Source organism: Osmerus mordax, chromosome 4 (genome assembly GCF_038355195.1).
Source record: "Osmerus mordax isolate fOsmMor3 chromosome 4, fOsmMor3.pri, whole genome shotgun sequence".
In the NCBI taxonomy this organism is placed as follows: domain Eukaryota; kingdom Metazoa; phylum Chordata; class Actinopteri; order Osmeriformes; family Osmeridae; genus Osmerus; species Osmerus mordax.
The window spans coordinates 7,389,631-7,411,056 of NC_090053.1; the positions used below are offsets into that span (position 1 = coordinate 7,389,631).

A 21,426-nucleotide genomic window follows, 5' to 3' on the forward strand; every position below is an offset into this window, starting at 1 on the left:
TGTTGATTAGATGATTGACCTTTGATTTGACTTTGACATTGATTGAAAGGCGTTGAAACACAATTTTTATAAACAAACACTGAACTGATTGCTCAGGGCTTTGGTGAGATGATGATGAGCACTTCACAAAGGAATTTATTTATATAAGAAAAACTTTTTTTCAGTTTTCTCAAAAGACCCTTTCCTAGAACATTCTATCGCTCCGAATAAGTAAATGTTTAATTCGTTTGACGGGTAACAGGGTTAAACGAACACCATTTAAGTGCTCTGTCGCAAAAACGTAGCATTTCCAGTTGTTCTGTGAGAAGAAGCAGGCACCAGGGAGCAGAACGTGTGTGTCATGACGATGGTAGCTGCTGTCTGTGTACAACTCAACAGTAAATCCGCAGAGTGCAACACCATGCATTCTGCACTGTGTTTACATTCCGACTTCTTGAGAGTAGTGGGGGGGGGGGGGGGGGGGGGGGGGTGGAGCCTGCAGACTCAACGTCTAGGCTGTGACCAGGGTCGATGAGGACATGGATATGTTTTTTGGAATTATGTCCACTTGTGGTCTTTATGGTGGGGGGTCCTGTTGAGTTTTGTAACAAGCAAATGTGTATAAAAAAGATACAATAATACAATAACAGGCTTGGCTGATTGATGTCCCATTATGAGGGGTTATGAGGGTGAAACACCAGTAGGTGGCGCCAGCGTACAAGAGCAGTCCAGGGAGTACGGCTGTCTGGCAGCCAGAAGTGCTGCAGCATAGCTAGAATGTACAGTAGGGCTCTCTTGAGTCCCTGGTGAGTTCCACAGCAGGCAGGACGGTGCTCCGAGCCACCCCAGAGAAGGTAGCTCCTTTCCAGCTTTGCACGGCCCCTGGGGCCCAGTCCTCTGGTCCTTTCATTTCTTATGTACAAGCAGCCCCCCCAGCGAGAGAGGGACTACAGCTGGTCTGATTCCTCTCTGGTGTTCAGACTAGGCCGGGGGAGGCCCGGGGCCACAGTTCTGGCTGCGGGGGGCTCAGAAGTCCCCGTGCTGGGGTGAGATGAGGGGTGCGTGGGCTCCTCGTACTGGGGCAGCTCTCCCTCCGATGGCAGCTCCCCATCCTGGAGGTAAGGGGGCGGAGGAAGATCAAACCACGGGGGCCGGCTGGAGGAAGGAGGAGTCATAGAGGGGAGACAGATAACACACACACAATCACAGGGGTGTTACTTAAACACAAGCAAGTTACAAATCTTCCAAAACACATACATACACACACAGCCTTTCTGTCAAGCAACAAACGCCGTCAAAAGCCCAGCTCACCTGACATCCAGCACGGCCTGGGAGTAGGAAGGAGGGGAGTCCATGGGCACTCCGTTGGGGTAGAGGGTCCCAGACAGCAGCTGCAGTCCCGGGGCAGCGGCGCTGTACTGGGCAGTGGAGCCAGGCGAGCCCGGGGACGAGCCAGGGCCTGCTGGGTGGACGTGGCCGCGGTCCAGGATGACCAGGCGGGAGAGCAGCAGGGGCTGGTGGTGGTGGTGGTGGAGGGAGCCCCCGCGGACGCCCCGCGGCAGGAGCACGCTGCGCTTCCTCTGGTGGTGCAGCACCAGGGCCAGCAGCGCCACCACCAGGACGAAGATGACGGCGCTGCCGATGACGGCGTAGGTGATGCTGGGGTAGTAGCGCAGGCGGTAGTCCAGTGTCACAAAGTCCTGGCCGGGGGCTTCTGGGAGAGGGGAGGGGGGGAAGGGGAGGAGGTGAGAGAGGGGCGGGAGGGAGGTACATGAATTTGAAACGTTCAAACACACATCTGGTTCGGTTTAGTCTGGCTTGTCTCACTGAGACTCAACAAAGACCCGGTGCGCGCAGACGAGACACGAAACAAAAGATCTATCGGCCCCAGCGACAGCCGCTGACTAAACACAGGCAACGGGGGGAGATGCAGAGAGAATCACACACTCCCGTGGGACAGGAAAAACACACTGATTTCTAGCCTGTCCAAGGCACAGAGCCTTGGACAGGTTACTGTTAATGAACATCATGAACTAAAACGGTCTTTTTAGAAATGAGAGAGAGAGGTGGGGGAGGGGGGTGAAGACACTCTCTGTCTCCGCCTCTCTCTCTTTCTCATTCTCTCTGTTTCTCGGAGGTAAAGGGATGGAGTTTGACAACAGGGTCTCAGATTGAGAGAGAGAGCGAGAGAGAACGAGTGAGAGAGAGCGAGAGAGCGCGAGAGAGAGAGAGAGAGAGAGAAAGAGAGAGAGCGAGAGAGAGCGAGAGAAAATGCGAAAAGCATCTATGCACTCAAATCAAATGTGAGCTGGGAGCTAGTGCATCTCGATGAGGACTCAATGACAAGAACGGTGGGAGGACAAGAGGAGAGACGAGAGGAAAGGAGAGAGGATGCTTCAGCTGTATGAAGTGGATCGTCAGGTAGGACAGTGAGGACAGTGATTATGCTCAGCATGCTGGCCTCTCTGAGAGAGAAAGAACAATCGCACCACAGAGCATTTCCCCTCACAGCTCACAGCAGGAGGGCTGAGAACTCAGATGAGAAAACAGCAGCAAGCCCTGGAAGGTCAAGACAAAGGAGGAAGGAGATCTACCTCATAGCAGCACATGATGCTAGCTGCACTCCTCAGGGGACCTGGTTCATTTACATTTAGTCATTTAGCAGACGCTCTTATCCAGAGGGACTTACAGTAAGTACAGGGACATTCTCCCCGAGGCAAGTAGGGTGAAGTGCCTTGCCCAAGGACACAACTTCATTGGGTACGGCCGGGAATCGAACCAACAACCTTCTGATTATTAGCCCGACTCCCTAACCGCTCAGCCATCTGACCCCCCTTAGCTCAAATAGAGACTGGTCAGTCCTCATCATTGGTGATCCAGACAAGAACGGTCTCACAACCATCATAGCAACTATCATTAATTAACTATCCCAGTACACCTATTGAATTCTATCTTAACTACTGTCACTATTCCAGTACCGATAGGCTGTGGATTGTGTGTGTTTGTGTGTGTGGTATGTGTTTGTGGGTGTGTGTGTGGTGTTTATGTGTGGTGTGTGGGTGTGTGTTTGGATTTGGGAGGATCATGTAGGAGCACCCAGGCGTTCGTGGTGTTGTTCACCCTGGCTTTGTTGTGTTAGCCTGCAGGCTTTAGAGGGTGAACTGCCCAGTCTGGGAGAACCATGCTATGCCCTGGAAGCTTCACGTAGAGCTGACACATGTTAGCTTGGCACACACACGCACAAATCCACACACACACACACACACACACATATTCATCCAACACAGACCCCAGGAGAGCCCCCTTACTCCCAGTAAAGGAACCTGGAGATCCCTATTAAACACTGTGGAACAGTGAAACAGAACCCTAATTACATCCTAAGTCTAACTACATTCGATGAGACTTTTCTACTGTCTTATCGAAGTCTTAGATCAATAGTACCGTTCGAACATAAACAAACAAACACACACTCACACACACCCACAAACTAGCAAGCCTTCACTAGTGGCGGGGCCGGACAAAGAGAGTTTGAAGCTCCCTCTTCCCCCAGCGACATGACCTGTTTCTGCTCCAAACCTGACCTTAACAAGCTGTGGAAAGGTGTGTTTGTGTGTGCGTGTTTGTATGCAATACGTGAGGGGCACTGAGACCCAGTGTGTAGGCAGCCGACCCCTGCACTAATGAGGCAAAGTTAGCCCCCCCCCCCACCCTTACCCCCATCCAGCAGACAGACCTCTGGACCCCTCTCTTGTCCATTCCAAACTGGACGGTTGCTTTCATGGTGCAAATTAATGAAGCCCAGACCTCAGTGGAGGGAGGCCAGAACAAAGAGAAATGACTCCAGTAATCACCTCAGTAAAACTGCAGTAATGACCTCAGTAAAACTACAAATAAAGAGAGGCCCTGCTCTGCCACCAGACCCAGCATGCCTGGGGTCTTTTTAGCTGTAAACACACACACACAGGCAATCACAAACACACACACACACACACACTAGCACACAGAGGCATGCGTGCACACACACACAAGAACTCACGATGGTGCCAAAGACACACTAGCAGGCTGTTTGGTGTGTTTAGTGAGCGTGGCAGAGAGGGGCTGGGTTCCCCATGGAGATGGAGAGAGGAAGGGATGGAGAAGACAGGAAGAGAGATAGAGAGAGGGAGAGAGCTAATATATTTCATTAATGACGGCTGCCTGAAGCGGGGTGATAATCGTGTGCTCGTCTTATCCTGCTGTGTGTGATTGTTACGGAGCGTGTGTTAACCCCTTACGCAGGTGGATTCCTCACACAAAGGTAGGCTCTGGAACAAATACCCTGCAGCATGACACACACACTGCTGGCTAGCATAATCCACACAGTAACACCGGAGAGGTAATAGCGCACGTGTGTGCTCATACTAGCCCTCACACACGGACGGGCACATGGACACGCTCACAGTGGCACACACACTTACACACACACACACACCCCCTTTCCATGACATTAATAAGGGTGGTTAGCAGCTCCCCAGACGATGGCATCACCTCCAGCAGGCTCTCCGAGCTCATAAATGTCCACCATCTGGAGGTGTGGCTCTGCCCCTCCGTTCTCAAACCACTTTAATCACATCAGAGTGCCTTCTCTCCCTCCCTCCCTCTCTCCCTCCTCCGCCTCTCTCCATCCAGTCATTCCGCGCAGCGGAGAGGACGCGTAGCTGGAGCGGGAACATGTGACACGACAAGCACGCTCATCCTGGGTGACACACGGGATGACACACTCCTCGCCCTCTCTTTCCCTTCCGCCGTCTTACCCCTCGTCTCTCTCCCTCCTCTCTTCCCCCTGCCTCGCTTTCTCTCCGTCAGTCTCTCTCTCTCTCTCTCTCTCTCTCTCTCTCTCTCTCTCTCTCTCACACACACACACACACACACACACACACACACACACACACACACACACACACACACACACACACACACATCTGATTATCTTCTGCCTGGATCCATCTCATTACCCATCCGGAGAAAGGAGACAATTATATAGAGAAAGAGAGGTCAGGGAGAGAGCATCACTTTAACCCCGCAAACTATGAGAGAGTCAGAGAGAGAGGATATAAGGTGGAAAGCATAGGAGACAGAGAGAGAGAGAGAGGGATGGAGAGGAGAGGAGAGATGTGGGCGTGTGGTTCCTCTTGGGTCTAGGTGTGTGCCTCAGTGATTTGTCTAGTCGGAGGTTAGCGGCTATATGGGGGAGGTATTATTCTGGTACAGCATGACATTGTAAACCCTCTTCTCCTCCACTGGAGAAGTGCATCATTGCCGTGGCCCTACCCCTCCCTCCCTCCCTCCCTCCCTCCCTCCCTCCCTCCCTCCCTCCCTCCCTCCCTCCCTCCCTCCCTCCCTCCCTCCCTCCCTCCCTCCCTCCCTCCCTCCCTCCCTCCCTCCCTCCCTCTCTCCCTCTGTATGTCTTCTCCTCCTACGCTTTGTTTTGATTTCCTCATACTTAAAGTGACAGGGAGATGGGCATGGGAAGCTCACAGACAGACACTTGTTGAAGTCTGGAAACGTCAAAACAAGACTAGAAACGGTTTAACTGTCTGCATGCTTGCTTCATCACGAAACCAAGACAACGTCAGAGCATAGACCAGGTGCCTTTGCGTGGCTTCGGCACATTCTACAGGAGTAGGAGTGACAGGACTGAGAGGCCTGGGTGAAAGGGCTTTGAAGTGTGTGTAGGTGTGTGTGTGTGTGTGTACGTGTGTGTGTGTGTGTGTGTGTGTACGTGTGTGTGTGGGTAATCTTCAATCATGAAAAAAAACCTTTTGAAGAGTGATGACAGCCAGCCATTGCGGTGGATGGTTAAAACATGACATACACACAGCTGAGTAGCAAGGCTGTCTCAAAACACACACACACACTCTGTTTACCTATGCATTTCCACTGACGAATATGTACAAATTTACATTATTAGCTATGATGATGCGTTGATCTGCATACACTGTATAACTGGGGGGTATTCCAGGTAGCGGGTTTAACAAACTCTGAGCCTAACCCTGAACTCTGAGTTGAGTTACTTTAAAATTGGAAACTGTGAAAACTTGGTTCCAGAAAAGCTGATTTGAATTTGTTAACTCAACTTGGAGTACGTCAACTCTGAGTTAAGCGCGCGCATGAGAACTATTAAAAGCCAACATCAATGGAGCTCCGATACTGGGATCAACCATGGCACCCAGCAACAAAAAACCTTGTCCTACTTCACCACACTTCAGATATAAGTTTTATTTCGTGTTCAATCTGAGCACATATTACGGAAAAAAAGCAACACGGCTGTAGCAGCGTATACAATTGGCGTGGGAGACAAACTGCCAAGTCAATGCATACATTTGATGTAATAGCCAGTCCATACCGTTAATATTACAGAAGAAAAAGTGGGAGACTTAATAAAATAGCATGTTCAATGTTATATTAAATATAAAAACATACTACAAACAGGTAAGACATATTTTGCTTAAGCTATACGCTTGTGATTGTAGCCTCGAAGTCACCTTGGTTTTAATCATATATCGACATGATACAAAGTAAATATCAATTGGTGCCTATTTCAACTTGTAATAGCAGTTTCCCCCAACAGAATGCTTTTCAAATCAAATCAAATCAAAATGTATTTGTATAGCCCTTTTTACATGCAAGCATGTCGAGGGGTTCACATACGCCTATAGAACTGCCCCTCAACCAACCTAAACCCTCAAGGAAGACAAGGAAAAACTCCCAGAAAAACTCTCCCAGAAACCTTGGGAGGAGCAATTCAATGAGGGATCCCCTCATTGAATTGCTACAAAATACAGGATATTTTGGCTATATTGACTATATTACATAGATGGAAAAATGCAGTTCTGGTAACTTGCTTAATATTTTCATCAAAGGATGATGACGATGATGATTAAGATGACGAAGAGACATTTACTGCTGCCGCAGAAAATGGATGCAGAGAATTATGTATGGTAGCTACTGGTAGTTCTCTCCCCATGTACTTTTATTTACAGGCTTGTGTGGAATTGTCAGTTACACTGACATTATGAGAATAATGAATATAAAAAACGATTTGCACATTCTGATCCTGTTGAACAGAGCATGGATGCAGTATACAGTGATATGTTCATTTAATGGCAGGTGAATTCTGCATGTGGAACTGTGAAATGTAATGCAATCCCATGTATTCCCAGTTACAAGTAAATGAGTTGTACAAATTGCACCTCATGAAGAATTGCCAAAAACTGACCAAGAGATGGTGTAGGCCTACTTAGGGTAGAAGAATAAAGGATAATCTTCAAAAAGATTGACTGGAACACCAGTTACAGGAGGATGCATGTAACAGGTGATGTTAATTGTAGAAACAATAATCTATATCAATATTAATTGTTGAATTTGCTGAATTTCTATTTTGACCAAGAGATGGTATACTTAGGGCAGAAGAATAAAGGCTGATCTTGTAAGGCTATCAACCTGCCCCCACATCTCATATGGTAACATCTGGAGTTACTGGATGGAGTCTCAACTTGATGGCTCTCACACATCATTGTGTAACTTACTGTGGCATTGCTAGTCATGTTGATAAGTAAGGGTCAAGATTGTGGTGTTATTTGTTGTTTTGGGTATAAAAGGAATTGTGAAGCATCTGTGGATTCTTGATCTCCTGAGACCTTCTCCTCAGCTCTGGCTTGTCCTACTCCTTCTTCCTCACCTCTTGCTTTCTATCTCTAGTTTACAATAATCATGGTAGAGTAGGTAAGAGTTAACCTTCATTGATTTCATTCATTTGCAATATGATTAAATTATTATATTATTTAACCTTACTTTGACCATTCTTGCTCTGATTTAACCCATAGAGTCGAATAACTGTAATTCCATTGGTATTGGCATTATTTGGTTAATGTTAATACACTGTTCAGTTTCTCATCTTCCTTCAAACCATAGGGGAATTAGTTTCAGTTGTTTGGCCAATATTGACCCCCTACAAGATTTCTATTTGTAGGCAATGAAGAAGACCAAATACAATTTCAATTATTTGTCTTTATTTCAGTGCCAAAAAGCATTTGGTCAGTTCTGAGTGCACGTCCACGGCGAGTAACATTAGCGATGTTGGCCTAAGGGCTGACAATGTTGCTAAAATACATTACAGATTGTGACGGGAAACGGTAACGTTAACCTAGGTATTCATCAGGGAATTAAGGCACATCGAATCGCAGTCTTAAAATCCTCTCCCGGCGTAAATTTTGTTCGAGATCGGTTGGCTGAACCAGGAAAGGATATCCCTAGTCTGCCAACGCTATCAGGCTCAGAAAGAGGGAGGGGATAGATAAAAACGCAGAGTTTGGCATGGAAAACCTTCTAGCGAGCAGGTTAGTTTCACGGAGTAAGTTACCATGGAAACTTACCAAAAGGTTTCGTTACCTCTCTTTCTGGAACGGAAACCTCGGAGTAAGCCTCTTTTCAGGGTTAAACAACTCAAAGTTTTCAATAAACCTGCTACCTGGAATACCCCCCTGATGTACCATTCACCATGTATAAATGGGCCTTTTTTAAGACTGGCATGTCGACATACCGTGATAGTATAGGACCTTACCTCGGATGTCTTTCCCAGTATGTCATCTGTCTCCATTAAGTCTAAAGCAGCGCATGAGACAACAGACAACAAGGGTTGGAACACACACACACACATATAAATAAAGACACACACAGCCCAACACACACACACAAACAAAGACACGCACGCACAAATGAACAAACACACACCATGTGTATCGAGTTACTAGAACAAGCTTGGGGCCAACAGAAGAACATAATAGGGCTATTGAAGTTGCAGTGGTTCCATCCTCGCGTGGAACGCCTCTTTGTCTGATCCAATCAAACGAGACACATACTCCACAAACTGGCTGCCCTGGTTGCCGGGATACCGTGTGTTTTTGAAGTGCATTCCTTTCTTCTGATTGGGCACCTGTCAGCAAGTATGTAAATGAGCTACTCATGTCAGAATCCACTCATCTCATCATGGTGGAGAAAGAAAGAGACATAGACAAAAAGGGGGGGAAAAGACACCATTCTCATTTCTAAAGTGCAGCTGAAACAAAGCAGAGCAGCCATGTTTGTGTGTTCCGACAAGCTACCAGCAGATAGCCCAGGACTGTGTAGTCTTACACGCACGCACACACCCAGACACACGCAGCACACACACACAGCACACACAGAGAAAGAAACACAGTGAATCCTTCCTCTTTCCATAGTCCAGCGCACACACCCCAGCACACACACAAACATCCCAACACACACACCCATCCCAGCACACACACCCATCCCAGCACACACACACATCCCAGAAATGTCCAGTGGAGCACACACACACGCAGGCAGAGAGACAAACCCAGTGAATCCACCCTCATTCCAAAGCTTCAGCAGCATGAAGTCTGCTGCCAGCCATGCTGATTGGTCTGTCGTTTCCTTCCAGGACCGGTGGGGTACACAGAGCGCCAAGCGTTAATTACAGGTGCCAGTCTGGAGGGACTAATGACATCACTGTTACTGTCATGACTGCAACGACAGGAACCGAGTTGTCATGGAGGGAGGGATAATTGGCAGCTCAACACCTGACATATAAGAAGAGAGGAGGGGAGAGAAAAGGGAAAGGAGAAGAGAAGAGAGGAGACGAGAGGAGAAAAGAGGGGAGCAGAGGAACCACTAGAGGGCAGGCAGCACCCAGGTTTATAAGACACACACACACACAGCGCAGACACACACACACAGCGCAGACACACACAACACAGGAATAAGCACCCTCCACCCCACCATGCCCAGTCCTGTTTCTTTTCGGGGGGGGGGGGGGGGGGGGGGGGGCGATACAAGGGATATGAGCCATCTGGCCAACAGGCTTCAAACACATCGGCAAGCACACATACATGTGCAATTAACATAAACACACACGCAAGCAAGACAGGCACACACACAAACAAAGGAAGTCACACATTCCTAGACTTGTCCACAAACGCACGCACACGCACATTAAAAAAAAAAGCAGTAGAAACAGAACTCGAAGGATCTTTTCATCTTGCTCCAGAACGCGGCGAATGAAGGCAAACCACATGGAGGGAAAACGAGAAAAAGAATGAGGAGAAGCTCCAAACACGAACACCTCATACACACACGCTTTCAGTCTCCTCTCTCTCGCACACTTCTCCCTCTCACGGTCCCCTCTCACTCCCCTCTATCTCTCTCTCCTCTCTTTTTCACACCTCAGCCTCACTTCCCTCATTTTTTTCCCTTCAATTTGTCACCCTCTCTGACACTCCTATCTCTCACCCTCTCTTTCACATGCCTCCCAGTGTGGAGGATGAAAAACTAAGTCTTAAGATGACTGGGGAGGCTGAGGTGGCGAAGCCTGGCTAAGGAATACACACACATATTCAGCTGAGAGAGGAAGTAGTCCACTCAGGCAGATAGAGAGATTCAGAAGAGTGAGATAGAGAGAGAGATAGAGAGAGAGAGAGAGAATAGTTTGAGAGAGGGAGGAGTGAAGAAGAGTTTAAAGACAGCTCGACAGAAAACCAGAGAGGAAGAGGAGAAATCAAGCAGAACAGTGAGGGATGCTGTTAGGCTGTTTTGCCTGTCCTGAAAAAAAACATGTCACCTCTGTTGCACAACACTATCAGACTGGCCATGAGACTACCTCACACCGGACAGGAACTGCCTACCGGATAGAGTTTAAACCTCTGAGACAGGGGATGGGATGAAGGGATGGGGAGAGAGAACAAGAGGAAGACAAGGGGAGAAGGTGAAAAATAGGATAAGAGGTATGGACTGAAAGAGGACGAGACGGATGATTTGCAGAAGAGCTTGAAGACATCTAAGGGATGTGGATGCAGTGAAATTGATTGACAGGAGGGCAGAGCAGGGATGGAGAAGTGGAGCGGAGTGCCGTAGGGGGAAAGAATAGATGCATGGATGAATGACTCCATTTTCCATTGAAAAGCTGGGCTATGAGTATCATGATGCGAATGTGCAGTGGGGGGCAGGGGGGGGGGGATTTGCCAGAGGAGCAACATGGAGGTCTGTCACAGGACATAACGTTTGAGGGAACTGGCTGGGTGTTTCAGAGACACGGATTTCTCTTTGTGAATTCCTGTGGAGGGAGGGGCAGAATGACGTGCGAGATGGGGATGTGGGGAGTTTTCCGGAAGAAAGAGAAGAATGGGGCGGGGTCAGAGGTCAGAGAGAACCGTTGGCTGCCTTTGACGACAGGCTCCTCCCATTGAACCTGAGGGGGCTGGGTCTCCATGGAAACTGTGTGCTGTGGGTCAAGAGGTGAGCGTGGGCCCACAAGGACACACATACACAGACACACACACACACAAATTCAGCTTACAGACCCCCAGACTTTTACTGCGATTGAGGTTGAGAGATAACTACAGGGAGACTACAAGAGTACAAGAATCCTATTCAGTCCAGTGTGTGTGTGCAGTGATGCGTGAGGGAGCAGGGTCCCCAGAAGAGAGACAGACAGAGAGGTAATACCACACACTGCAGATGGACACAACACCACAGCACACACACAAAGGCCAAGTCAGAACCGGGCCAGGGCAGCACGGCGTGACACACACACACCGTATCTTTTAGGTCATGAGTCTGGTGGCCGAAGAGATTCACAACCGACTTCATCACTTCATTGTCTTTCTTTCTTTTTGTTTCTTTGCTTTGTTCTTTTTTTCTTTTCTTTCTGTCTTCCTCTTTTGTTCCCTCTCATGTTGTCCATCCCTCCCTCTCTTTCCCCAAACAGCCGCCAAAAAATGCCTTTTTTTTGACTGGATAGAGGAAAGCGTTGGAGCACTATCTTTGATGTTGAGAGATAAGAGGCGAGCTAATGATGCCGTCACCGTCAGAATGGACGCCATTGAGCGTCTGTTTGGAGCTAAATGAGATCATTATTTTTAGAGGGTCTCGGAGCAGACAGCCAGGTCTAATTATTACTCATCATTTTTTGGTACCAGGCTATTCTGGTAATGACAGTGGGGCTCAAAGAACTGAAGACTCCTGCCATTGTTTCTGTGTTGTGTGTTAGACGTCCCCTCTCTTCTGTCTGTCTTTCCCTTTGTCTCTCTGTCCAGCTTATCCCCAAACCAGCCTCATTAAAAAGGCATTATACCTCAGATACAACAGTGTGAGAATACTCAATCTTATTTTTGTTCTTCCATTTCTGCCCAACTTTTCAAAAGACTTTAAATTGGCTTCTGTCACCCATGTAATCTACACTTTACTTCCATCCTATACAAGAATTGTCAATATGGTCATACATGTAATTGTCTGCATGGTGATATGTAACAGTGGACAGTCTGATAGTCGACACCGTCATACATGTTTCATCCCAGGTCTTCTTGGTTCCCTGCTAACACTAAAATATTTTCGTGGAACCTTTTTGGCCCAAGGGCTTTTGCTATTGCGACAGTTAAAAAGACAGCATTTAAATAAATATCCTTCTGGATGTGTACATTGCTAATCCCATTGTAGGAAGGGGCGGATGTGTAATGAGCTCAATACCCCAGGGTTCACCTTCCACCTTCTACATGCAGATCAGGGACATTTACACACTCGGAGACACAGTTCTATGCATAGTAAATGACATCAGTATTAAACTGTATTTCCTGCGAGGGTTGTTATGTCATGCAGCTTGAAAAAAACATTTTCAATACTGCACTTACTGTTTACAAACACGTAGGATGCACTTGCTGATGTAACACGCATGTTCACGTGCAGACAGATGCACAAACACACACATGTGCACACACACACACGCACACAGGTCTGGATGCATATGAATTCCAGCCAGTAACTCTAGCCACGTGAGAAGACTTGAGGACAGGGGTGAACGTTTGAAGATCAGGTTCAAGGTATGTGATTTAGGGCTCAGCGGAGGTCCCCTTCAGACACTCGGACAAGCTCACTGGGGTGGAGGCGTGGTTAGCTCGGCCTTCCTTTACCCATCTATCTTCATACATTCATGCGTGTGTGTGTGTGTCTGCAGGGGGTCAGTGGTGCTGTACCAGGCCAGGGTTGAGAGACTCTGACCTGGGCTGGCCTTATCTGCTACAGCAACAGAGACCCGCAGCTCCTCCCCCCAGACCCCCCCACCAGCAGGCAGGCCTCTCTGTGATAAGATTCAGCCAGACACAGGAGGCAAGGAGGCAGGCAGGGAGGCAGGGAGGCAGAAGGGATGGAGGGAGAGAGGGAGGAAGTAAGGACGGCACGGGAAAGGGAGAGAGAGAGAGAGAGAGAGAGAGAGAGAGAGAGAGAGAGAGAGAGAGAGAGAGAGAGAGAGGATGGCAGGGAAGGGGGAGAGCTTCAAAGGGAGGGGAGAGGGAGGTAGAGGTGGGAAGGCAGGGAGCGAGGGTGCAGCAGGGCGTGGGGGTAAGGGTTTGGCAGGGAAGGCTGGCTCAGCCATGCGCTCCGGGTGAGGGGATCAGAGAGCTAAAGCCTGCCTAACACACATCCATGTGGCTCAGATTGGGGAGTAAGGGAGTTAGGACACACACACACACACAATTCCACCTTCCACACAACAGCACAACAGAAGCAGACTCCTGGGCCTAGCTCTGAGGATTCAGATGCCGGGCAGCTATTTAATTTGCTGCCCTCCAACAATAGCCCTGCTGCAGGCCTGTGGATTTTAAAGACGTTCTTATCAGTCTACCACAACCCTGACACAGGAGACTCTGGTATGCTGGACTGAGAATGAGTCCACTATAGTACTTTTGAATAAATGTTACCAATATGCCAAGATGTACCTAATTATTATAGGTACCAAGAGAGACAGACAAAGTAATCTCCCTCCATTTGACCACAGAGCGGAAAAAAACCTCCCAAGCAGAAAGGTGAGGTGGGTCTTTAAGTGACCTCGCACTCTCTCTCTCTCATGCTCTCTCTCGCACTCTCTTTCCTGCTCTCTGTATCTATCTGCGATCTATAATTGCATATGCATGCGCACTAAGTGTGGTGCGAAGCTGGACAAAGAGACCCTCGCCTGAAGGCTATTCGGTGTGTAAGTACTTACCAGGAGGAGTTGTCCTTCCACTGAAGAGGAGGGTGAGGAGGAGTGGGCGGGAATAGAACCAATTAGAATCAATGCTCCCAGCCTTCATTAGCATGTATGCATGCATGGGTGACAGTCTCAGTCTGCATCGGTCCGCGTCGTCTCCATCATTCTCTGCGCATCTCCCGTCTCCATTCCTCCTTCTTTCATTCCCATCCTCTCCTTTCAATTCCTCCTTTCATTCTCCTTCCCAGGGAGATGTTCTCTGCAGGAGGTTCTCGACATGGATGTGAACAGGGACTTGTTCCAGTCAATCAATAATTCAGCGAGCCTCGCATATCAACACACATGCACAGCTGCATCCGTGTTCTCTCTCTCTCTCTCTCTCTCTCTCTCTCTCTCTCTCTCTCTCTCTCTCTCTCTCTCTCTCTCTCTCTCTCTCTCTCTCTCTCTCACACACACACACACACACACACACACCATTCTTTCCTCTTATTGATGTGCCTGTCGCTCGATATAATACACCACCATAGGGCAGAATGCTTCTCACAGAAACCCAATCCGTAGGCGCAGACGAGACAAACCACAGCCACTCCACCAACCCTCCATCATCCCTCCATCTATCCACCACCCCTCCATCTATCCACCACCCCTCCATCTATCCACCACCCCTCCATCTATCCAACACCCCGCCCTTCCATCCTCCACCCCTCCATCTCACTACCACCTCTCCATCATCCCGAATCTCCATTATCCCTCCCTCCCTCCCTCCCTCCCTCCCTCCCTCCCCTCCCTCCCTCCCTCCCTCCCTCCCTCCCTCCCTCCCTCCCTCCCTCCCTCCCTCCCTCCCTCCCTCCTCCCTCCCTCCCTCCCTCCCTCCCTCCCTCCCTCCCTCCCCTCCCTCCCTCCCTCCCTCCCTCCCTCCCTCCCTCCTACTGCCATCCATCCACTCCCCTATTCCTCTAAAATCCCTCCATTATCCCTTTATTGTCCATCATTCCCCATCGTACCTGCACGCCTCCCATCTCATCCCTCCTCCATCCTTCCCTCCCTCCCTCCACCAGCCCTCCAGTGCTAAAGTATCTGTCCATATGGCCAGGTTGCTAGGGCGTGAGGGTGGGTCCATGGTGCCCACCCACTTCATAATACAGACTCCAGCTGGAGGCCTGTTGCCTGGGGGCAGGCATGGTGCCAGCCTTGGAGGGGGCGGAGGGATGCGAGTGTGTGTGGGTGTGTGTACAGTATGTGTGTGTATACATGTGACAGTGTATGTGTGTGCAACAGTGTATGTGTGTGCGTCTCTGTGTGTGTATCTATGACAGTGTCTGTGTGTGTGTCTAAATCCCATGTGCATGTGTCTCTGTGTGTGTTTATGTGAAACTGTGTGTATGTGCGTGAGATACTGTGTGTGTGTGTGTGTGTGTGGGAGAGATAGTGTGTGTGAAACTGTGTGTATGTGTGTGTGAGTGCCGCGGGCTGCTCAGTCATGGCAGCAGCCACAGACAGAATGCAAAGTTGAACGTAACGAAGAGAAACTGGGTTACAACACTCCTTAAGTTGTCCATTGAGGATGACTTACTATAAGAAGAAGCGTACACATCGACTGTATAAACAATGGCAGCAAATACAGTATAACCAGTAAGGATCGAAAAAGCTCTATCTGCACTGTACCATGCTCCGCTATTCCTGTAGGCTAGCCCCGCCCAGGAGAGGTGTTCCGGGGTCTGGGGTCTGCACGAGAAAACAACACACAACGGGAAAGGGACGGAGACTATTCCTCTCTCTTTTCTCTCTGTCCTGTTTCCATGCTTCTGTGCACACTCCCTAGTGGATGTCTACAGAGACACTGGAGAGAGAGAGAGAGAGAGAGAGCGAGAGAGAGAGAGAGAGAGAGAGAGAGAGAGCGAGAGAGAGAGAGAGAGAGAGAGAGAGAGAGAGAGAGAGAGAGAGAGAGAGAGAGAGAAAGAGAGAGAGCGAGAGAGTGAGAGAGAGAGAGAGAGAGAGAGAGAGAGAGAGAGAGAGAGAGAGAGAGAGAGAGACGAGACGAGAGGATAAAAATAAAAGCCACCAGAGGATCCAAGCAGAATTATCATTTCAAGAGTCAAATAGAAGTTCTCCCTGCTGGAGGGAACGAGGAGGGAAGAGGAGTGGAGTTGCAGAAAGAGGAAAAGAGAAGAGGGAAACGAGAAGATAGCAGGAGCGGTGTCGAGGGATTAAAGACGAGGAGGGGGGCTGGTCGAGAAGAGAGGAGTAGAAAGAGGAGAGGAGGTAATGAGAGGAGAAGCCAGGAGCAGTGGCATCATTAGCATTGAGAAAAGCATCGTTGACGCCGGGGTTCGTTCTGGGCCTTCCTCAAACACACCAAGCCTCAGGGACAAACAACATTAAATATACCACTGTCCATGTTCACATGCCCCTGCCTCTCTGTCCCTCAGCAATCATCCATCTCTTTCATTTTAAGTAACGTTAGCCCTGTGTGATTACCTCTCACTTACCTTTCCCTTCTCACACTTTCATTGTATTACTTTTGCACGCCATACTCAACCTCTCCTCACCTTTCCCTTCCGTTTTTCTGTCCTTAAATCCAGCACTGGCTCTCCCCCTCTCCCTGCTCTCCCCCTGCTCCCTTCTTCCCTCCTCTCCCCCCTCTCCCCTCTCTTTACACAATGATTCCGGCAGGTTTGATGTTTTCCTCAACGACTTTGCCGCTCTTCCTAATCCCCCGTCTTCCCCAACGCCCCCGTGGTCTCTCGCCCCACTCTCTCTTTGCCTCGCTCGCCCCTCGGTCTCTCGGCCGTTCCCTCGCGTTTATCTCTCTCTCTCTCGCATTCTGCTCCTTTCATTCCGTACTGCGCCTCGCTCCCCCCCCCACCCCGTCCGCTCACATTTCTATCTCGCACGGGGGCCGACATGCAATCACTCTTCGCCCTCTCCTGGGTCCTCTGTCTCTCCGCTCCACTCGAACCTCTCTTCCACATGCGTTTCTCTGACGGATACACACATCTACAGCTCTGCTCTCTCTCTCTCTCTCTCTCTCTCTCTCTCTCTCTCTCTCTCTCTCTCTCTCTCTCTCTCTCTCCACTCTGTCGGCGTGCCTGTCTGTCTGTTAACCTCTCTGCCTGTCTGTTTGCCTGTCTATTTGTCTGGATCTATGAGCAGAGTTGAAGATGTGTCCTTAGAGGTAGTGCGTATAGCAGACACCCCGCTAAAAGCTTTAATCTTACCTCATCCCTCTACCCTCCTAGTTTGGAGCAACCTCTAACTCCCCTGATTTACTTCCTCCACCTCCTCCTCTTCCACCTCCCCCCTTCTCCCCCTTGTAGCTCTCTGTGACTTTCTACTGGCTGAGTGCATTAGACACAGCCGAGGAAATAAGTCTTGACAAACATAAGGAATACAAATTCAACGGGGTCCTGGTTACACCCCAGCTGCCGGGGGCATCTCTCGATCTTCCACAGACATCCAGACTATCTCGGAGAACGCCACGGAACTCCATCGAGCCACCCGCCTATCCACCTCTCCCTCTCTTTCTCTAGCAGTGCACGCAAGCAGGCAAGCGCAGGCTTTCGTTCAGTCAGTCAGTACTACACAGTTCCTGTCAGGCTGTAAACCTGACTGCAGACTGGTTCTAGTCACTGCAGCCTCACTGGGAAGTTCCATTTGCACATCCCATTATCATATAGAGTGGCGTCTGTCACTCTCAACAGCACTGCAGGTTCAGCCATCTACGAGAAGGAGAGCTAGGGAAGGAGGAGTGAGGGAGCGAAATGGGAGACAGTTTCAGAAGGCTGTTCAACAAAGACCTGACCCTATGAGCCTGATCGGAGCTGGCAACAGTTACACAATGCGTACAGGGCGGCCCCTCTCTCAGAGGGCGACGGTGTGTGTTTGGAGAGAGCAGAGAGGAGAGAGGAGGTAAGCGAATAAAATGTTAATGTAAATGTGGAGTGCTTGTTCCTGGCACAGAGAGACGCCACTTCTAAGCTCCATTCAGAGGGACAGAGAAACGCTAAGAACAGGCGTGGAGAATAAACAGTGATCTCACCACCTCTTCCCTGCCAACCAACCTCTCTTTTATACAATGTGTGTGACTGTGTGTGTGTGTGTGTGTGTGTGTGTAAGCTACTGATCAGACACAGTATGCACACACATACACACACACAGACACACCATACAGTCTGAGAACAGTGTAGCCTTTGTCCTAAGTGGAATTCCTCTTCAAGACTGTGGCGCAGGTTGCCACTTGACCAGCGTCACCATGGTGACTGAATGGGGTTGGAGGTGGGGGGGGGGGTCTGAGAGAGGATCCTGGCTGGCCTGGGTTTAAGGATGGTGGTGGTGGTGGTGGAACTTCTCTCAAACTGGCCCAAGGGGAGTACTCCCTCTGGGCATGGCCCATAGCAGTCAGCGCCTAACCCAAGGAGAGCTGGGCCTGGGGCAGAGAGACACTTGGAAAGACAACACAACATGAACTGGAGAAGGAACCAGTGAAGGAGGGAGACCGACACAATAAAACAGTATTCACATCCACATCTCTCTGTCTTTCTCTGACACACACACACACATACACACATACCCCCATGGCACCCATCCAGAACCCCCCCTATCCCCCCCTATCCCCCCCCCCCCACCCCCTCACAGAACATACACAGTTCCTGTAAATTCAACTCCAGGGGCAGTGTTGTGTCTAACCTCTCCTATTGGTGTGTCCGGTCAGTGTGGGCTGTGATAAAGTAGCTGCATTACATTCTCCTCCCACCTCTCAAGGCTGTTACAGAGTACTCCACCACAGCCTCTCACACCCACCTCTCCCTCTCTTCCTCCACACTCTACTGAGGCATTAAAAAACACTGCCTTGGCCTTACACACGTACACATACACTGCAAGAACACACACACACATTCTACTTAAATACACACACACACCAAACACACATAACTCCCTCACACATAGCACAAAGACACACACATTCACACACGGCTTAAACACAGACACACACACACACACAAACACAGACACCTTTCAGCAGCAGAAAACACCCCTAGATTATCTTGTCATTTTAATCTATAGCACCTATTCTCTGGTGCAAACTCTCCCAGAAATCAATGGGGGCTAACATTGCCATTGAAAAGCCATTTAAAGCAAAAGGATCCCACTGGTGAACACATCCCAGCCCGTCTGAATCACACCAACGTTCTCTATTCAGTCTATAGATCAGTGTTAGGCGAGGCCTAATGTGGATTTCACAGTGGGGGCTAATGGAGGCATATATATGAGTGTAGTATAAATCTGCTCGGCACACAACTGAGTGAATTACTGCTGTTTATAACCTTCAAACAGGGGAGCCGTGAATCCTAGTTGGGCTAAGTGTCAATGCCGCAGAGTATCAGATGCGTTGTTGGGTGCTGAGCCAGTCCATTCTGTGTCACTGTGGAGATGGGAAGTGGGAGATGGGCCTGTCTGGATGTGGAGAAGGGACACTTGTTAACACAACAACAACACCAGCTTCAGGAAATGTACACAGAGCTGCAGGTAGAGTGTCGTCTTCAGACTGTGCTGATTACTATGATGACCATCGCAACGAGCCCTGGCTGGTTGGCTGGCTTGTTGGCTGTATGAATGGCTGGCTGGCTTGCTTGAGGGCTGGCTGGCCAGCTGGCTGGCAAACTGACTGGCTAGCTTGTTGCTGGCTGACTTTTAGGCTGTCCGGCCCGATGTAACGGCAAGGAAAGAAAATGAGCACTATGGTAAATAGGAGCCAACAGCATGTGGTCACCTGCCATATTTTAGTCCAGATTTCATTAGGGAGCTGTCTGGTTACATTAGGTGTGTGTGTGTTTGTGTATGTGTGTACCAGAGAGGTGAGGGTCTGAGCAGTCAGAGAGCTCATCTTTAATCAGAGATCTCTAGTGTGTGTGTGGGGGGGTCTGCTGACAGCTTAGTCATGTAGCTGGCTAATGCAATATGTCAGCGTACGGCTCCATTCCCTTAGTAGATCTGGTTCAAAGAAGTCTAATTGGTTGTCTGACAGTTCTCTGAGGACCTGTAGGCCAATCATTACACTGATGGGGTCAGCGGCAGATGATAATGTGACACAATACATGTTGTGTCAGTTCAGTGCTTCACTGCAGTCCCGTGGTCATAGTTTGTATGAGGTGTCTAGGGCTTAGCTTTGGAAGCATCTCTATCACGTGTGTACACAGAGGTAGCAACTGGAGGCTGGATCCTTCTAGAAACGTAGATACCCGAGAGAGGGAAGCTTATAAATATGTTTGTTTTGAAGCTTGGAAAAAGGAATATAAATGACATGTAAATGGTTTTTTCAAACACAGAATCCACTCAGAAAATGTGTCGCGGATTCTGAATTATTAGTAAGGTTTGGGAGCGAGCACTGAAAGTGAAAATCGATGATGCATATGAAGTCTTCGTGGGGCTGTCCATATCCTCAATAACAAACTAGTCCTATAAGACAGTCCTCGCATTCAATGCAAATACATTTACATTAGCATAAGATCTTCTTCTTATTTTCATACAGAAAGTTTGTGCTTTCACACATGCAGAAACTGCTGTACTATATCTTTAAAATGGATCTTTATTGTAGTCCGCAGAGATGTGAACTAACAGCTGTAGCACACATTCTAGAACATTGCTCACATGTTCAATGCACACACAAACACAGAATCACACACACTGAAACACGCACACACTGGAAAGCATTCAGGTACGAGCCAAATAAAAACCTTTGATGTCAGTGATCAGACAAAGAATGCCATATCTTCAAAATTCCACAAAGCCAGTTGAAAGCTTTCCCAACCATCAAAAACATCCTCTGACCCTCCCCTTTGAGACACAAACAGAATGTGTAATGTTTCGTAATCAAGCTCATATTTGAGCTTTTACCAATATCAAGGACCTCGGTGAAAGGATTACGCCATTCCTGAATGTGTCACATGTGCACTTGATCTGCATTTTGTGTGTGTGTGTGTGTCCATGTTGCTTAGTAATTCTGAGTGTCTCAACGCTAACGTGTGCTACCCAGGGCCTATACCCTGTAGCAGTGATCTTGCTGTGCTGAGGCAGAGAGCAGAGGGATCAAACATTTAACAGCTGGCAAGGCCTCCCAGTGCCTATGCCCCAGCTGTGTGCTACCAATCCCAGACAAGGTCTAGGAGGAGAGAGAGCATCTGCTTCTCCGAACCCTTCCTTGATGTTGTTCTGGTTATCTAGGTTACAGAACTCTGTCCTGGGGCTTGAGGTCCTGAGTCTGACCACACTCTGCTCGATTTAACTTTTAATATCCCTCTCTCTCCCCCCTCCCTCTCTCTCATTCGTAAAACCACATAAACGATCACTATTCAGTTTACTCTTCTCTCTGTCTCCTTCCTCATTCCTTGCCA

The 21,426-nt window shown here is 48.9% G+C and overlaps 1 protein-coding gene across 1 annotated transcript in view; it reads right to left on the bottom strand.

Annotated features, from left to right (window-relative positions):
- Nucleotides 1–580: 580 nt before the first annotated feature.
- The window catches only part of ldlrad3 (low density lipoprotein receptor class A domain containing 3), a 21,450-nt gene continuing 604 nt past the window's right edge, over nt 581–21,426 (bottom strand). Inside the window, exons 2-4 of the mRNA XM_067234203.1 lie at nt 16,585–16,686; nt 1,291–1,693; nt 581–1,134 (exon numbers count right to left, since the gene is read on the bottom strand). Of these exons, the coding sequence (XP_067090304.1) occupies nt 927–1,134; nt 1,291–1,693; nt 16,585–16,686 (713 nt within the window). The 3' untranslated portion in view covers nt 581–926. The remainder of the gene's footprint in view (nt 1,135–1,290; nt 1,694–16,584; nt 16,687–21,426) is intronic.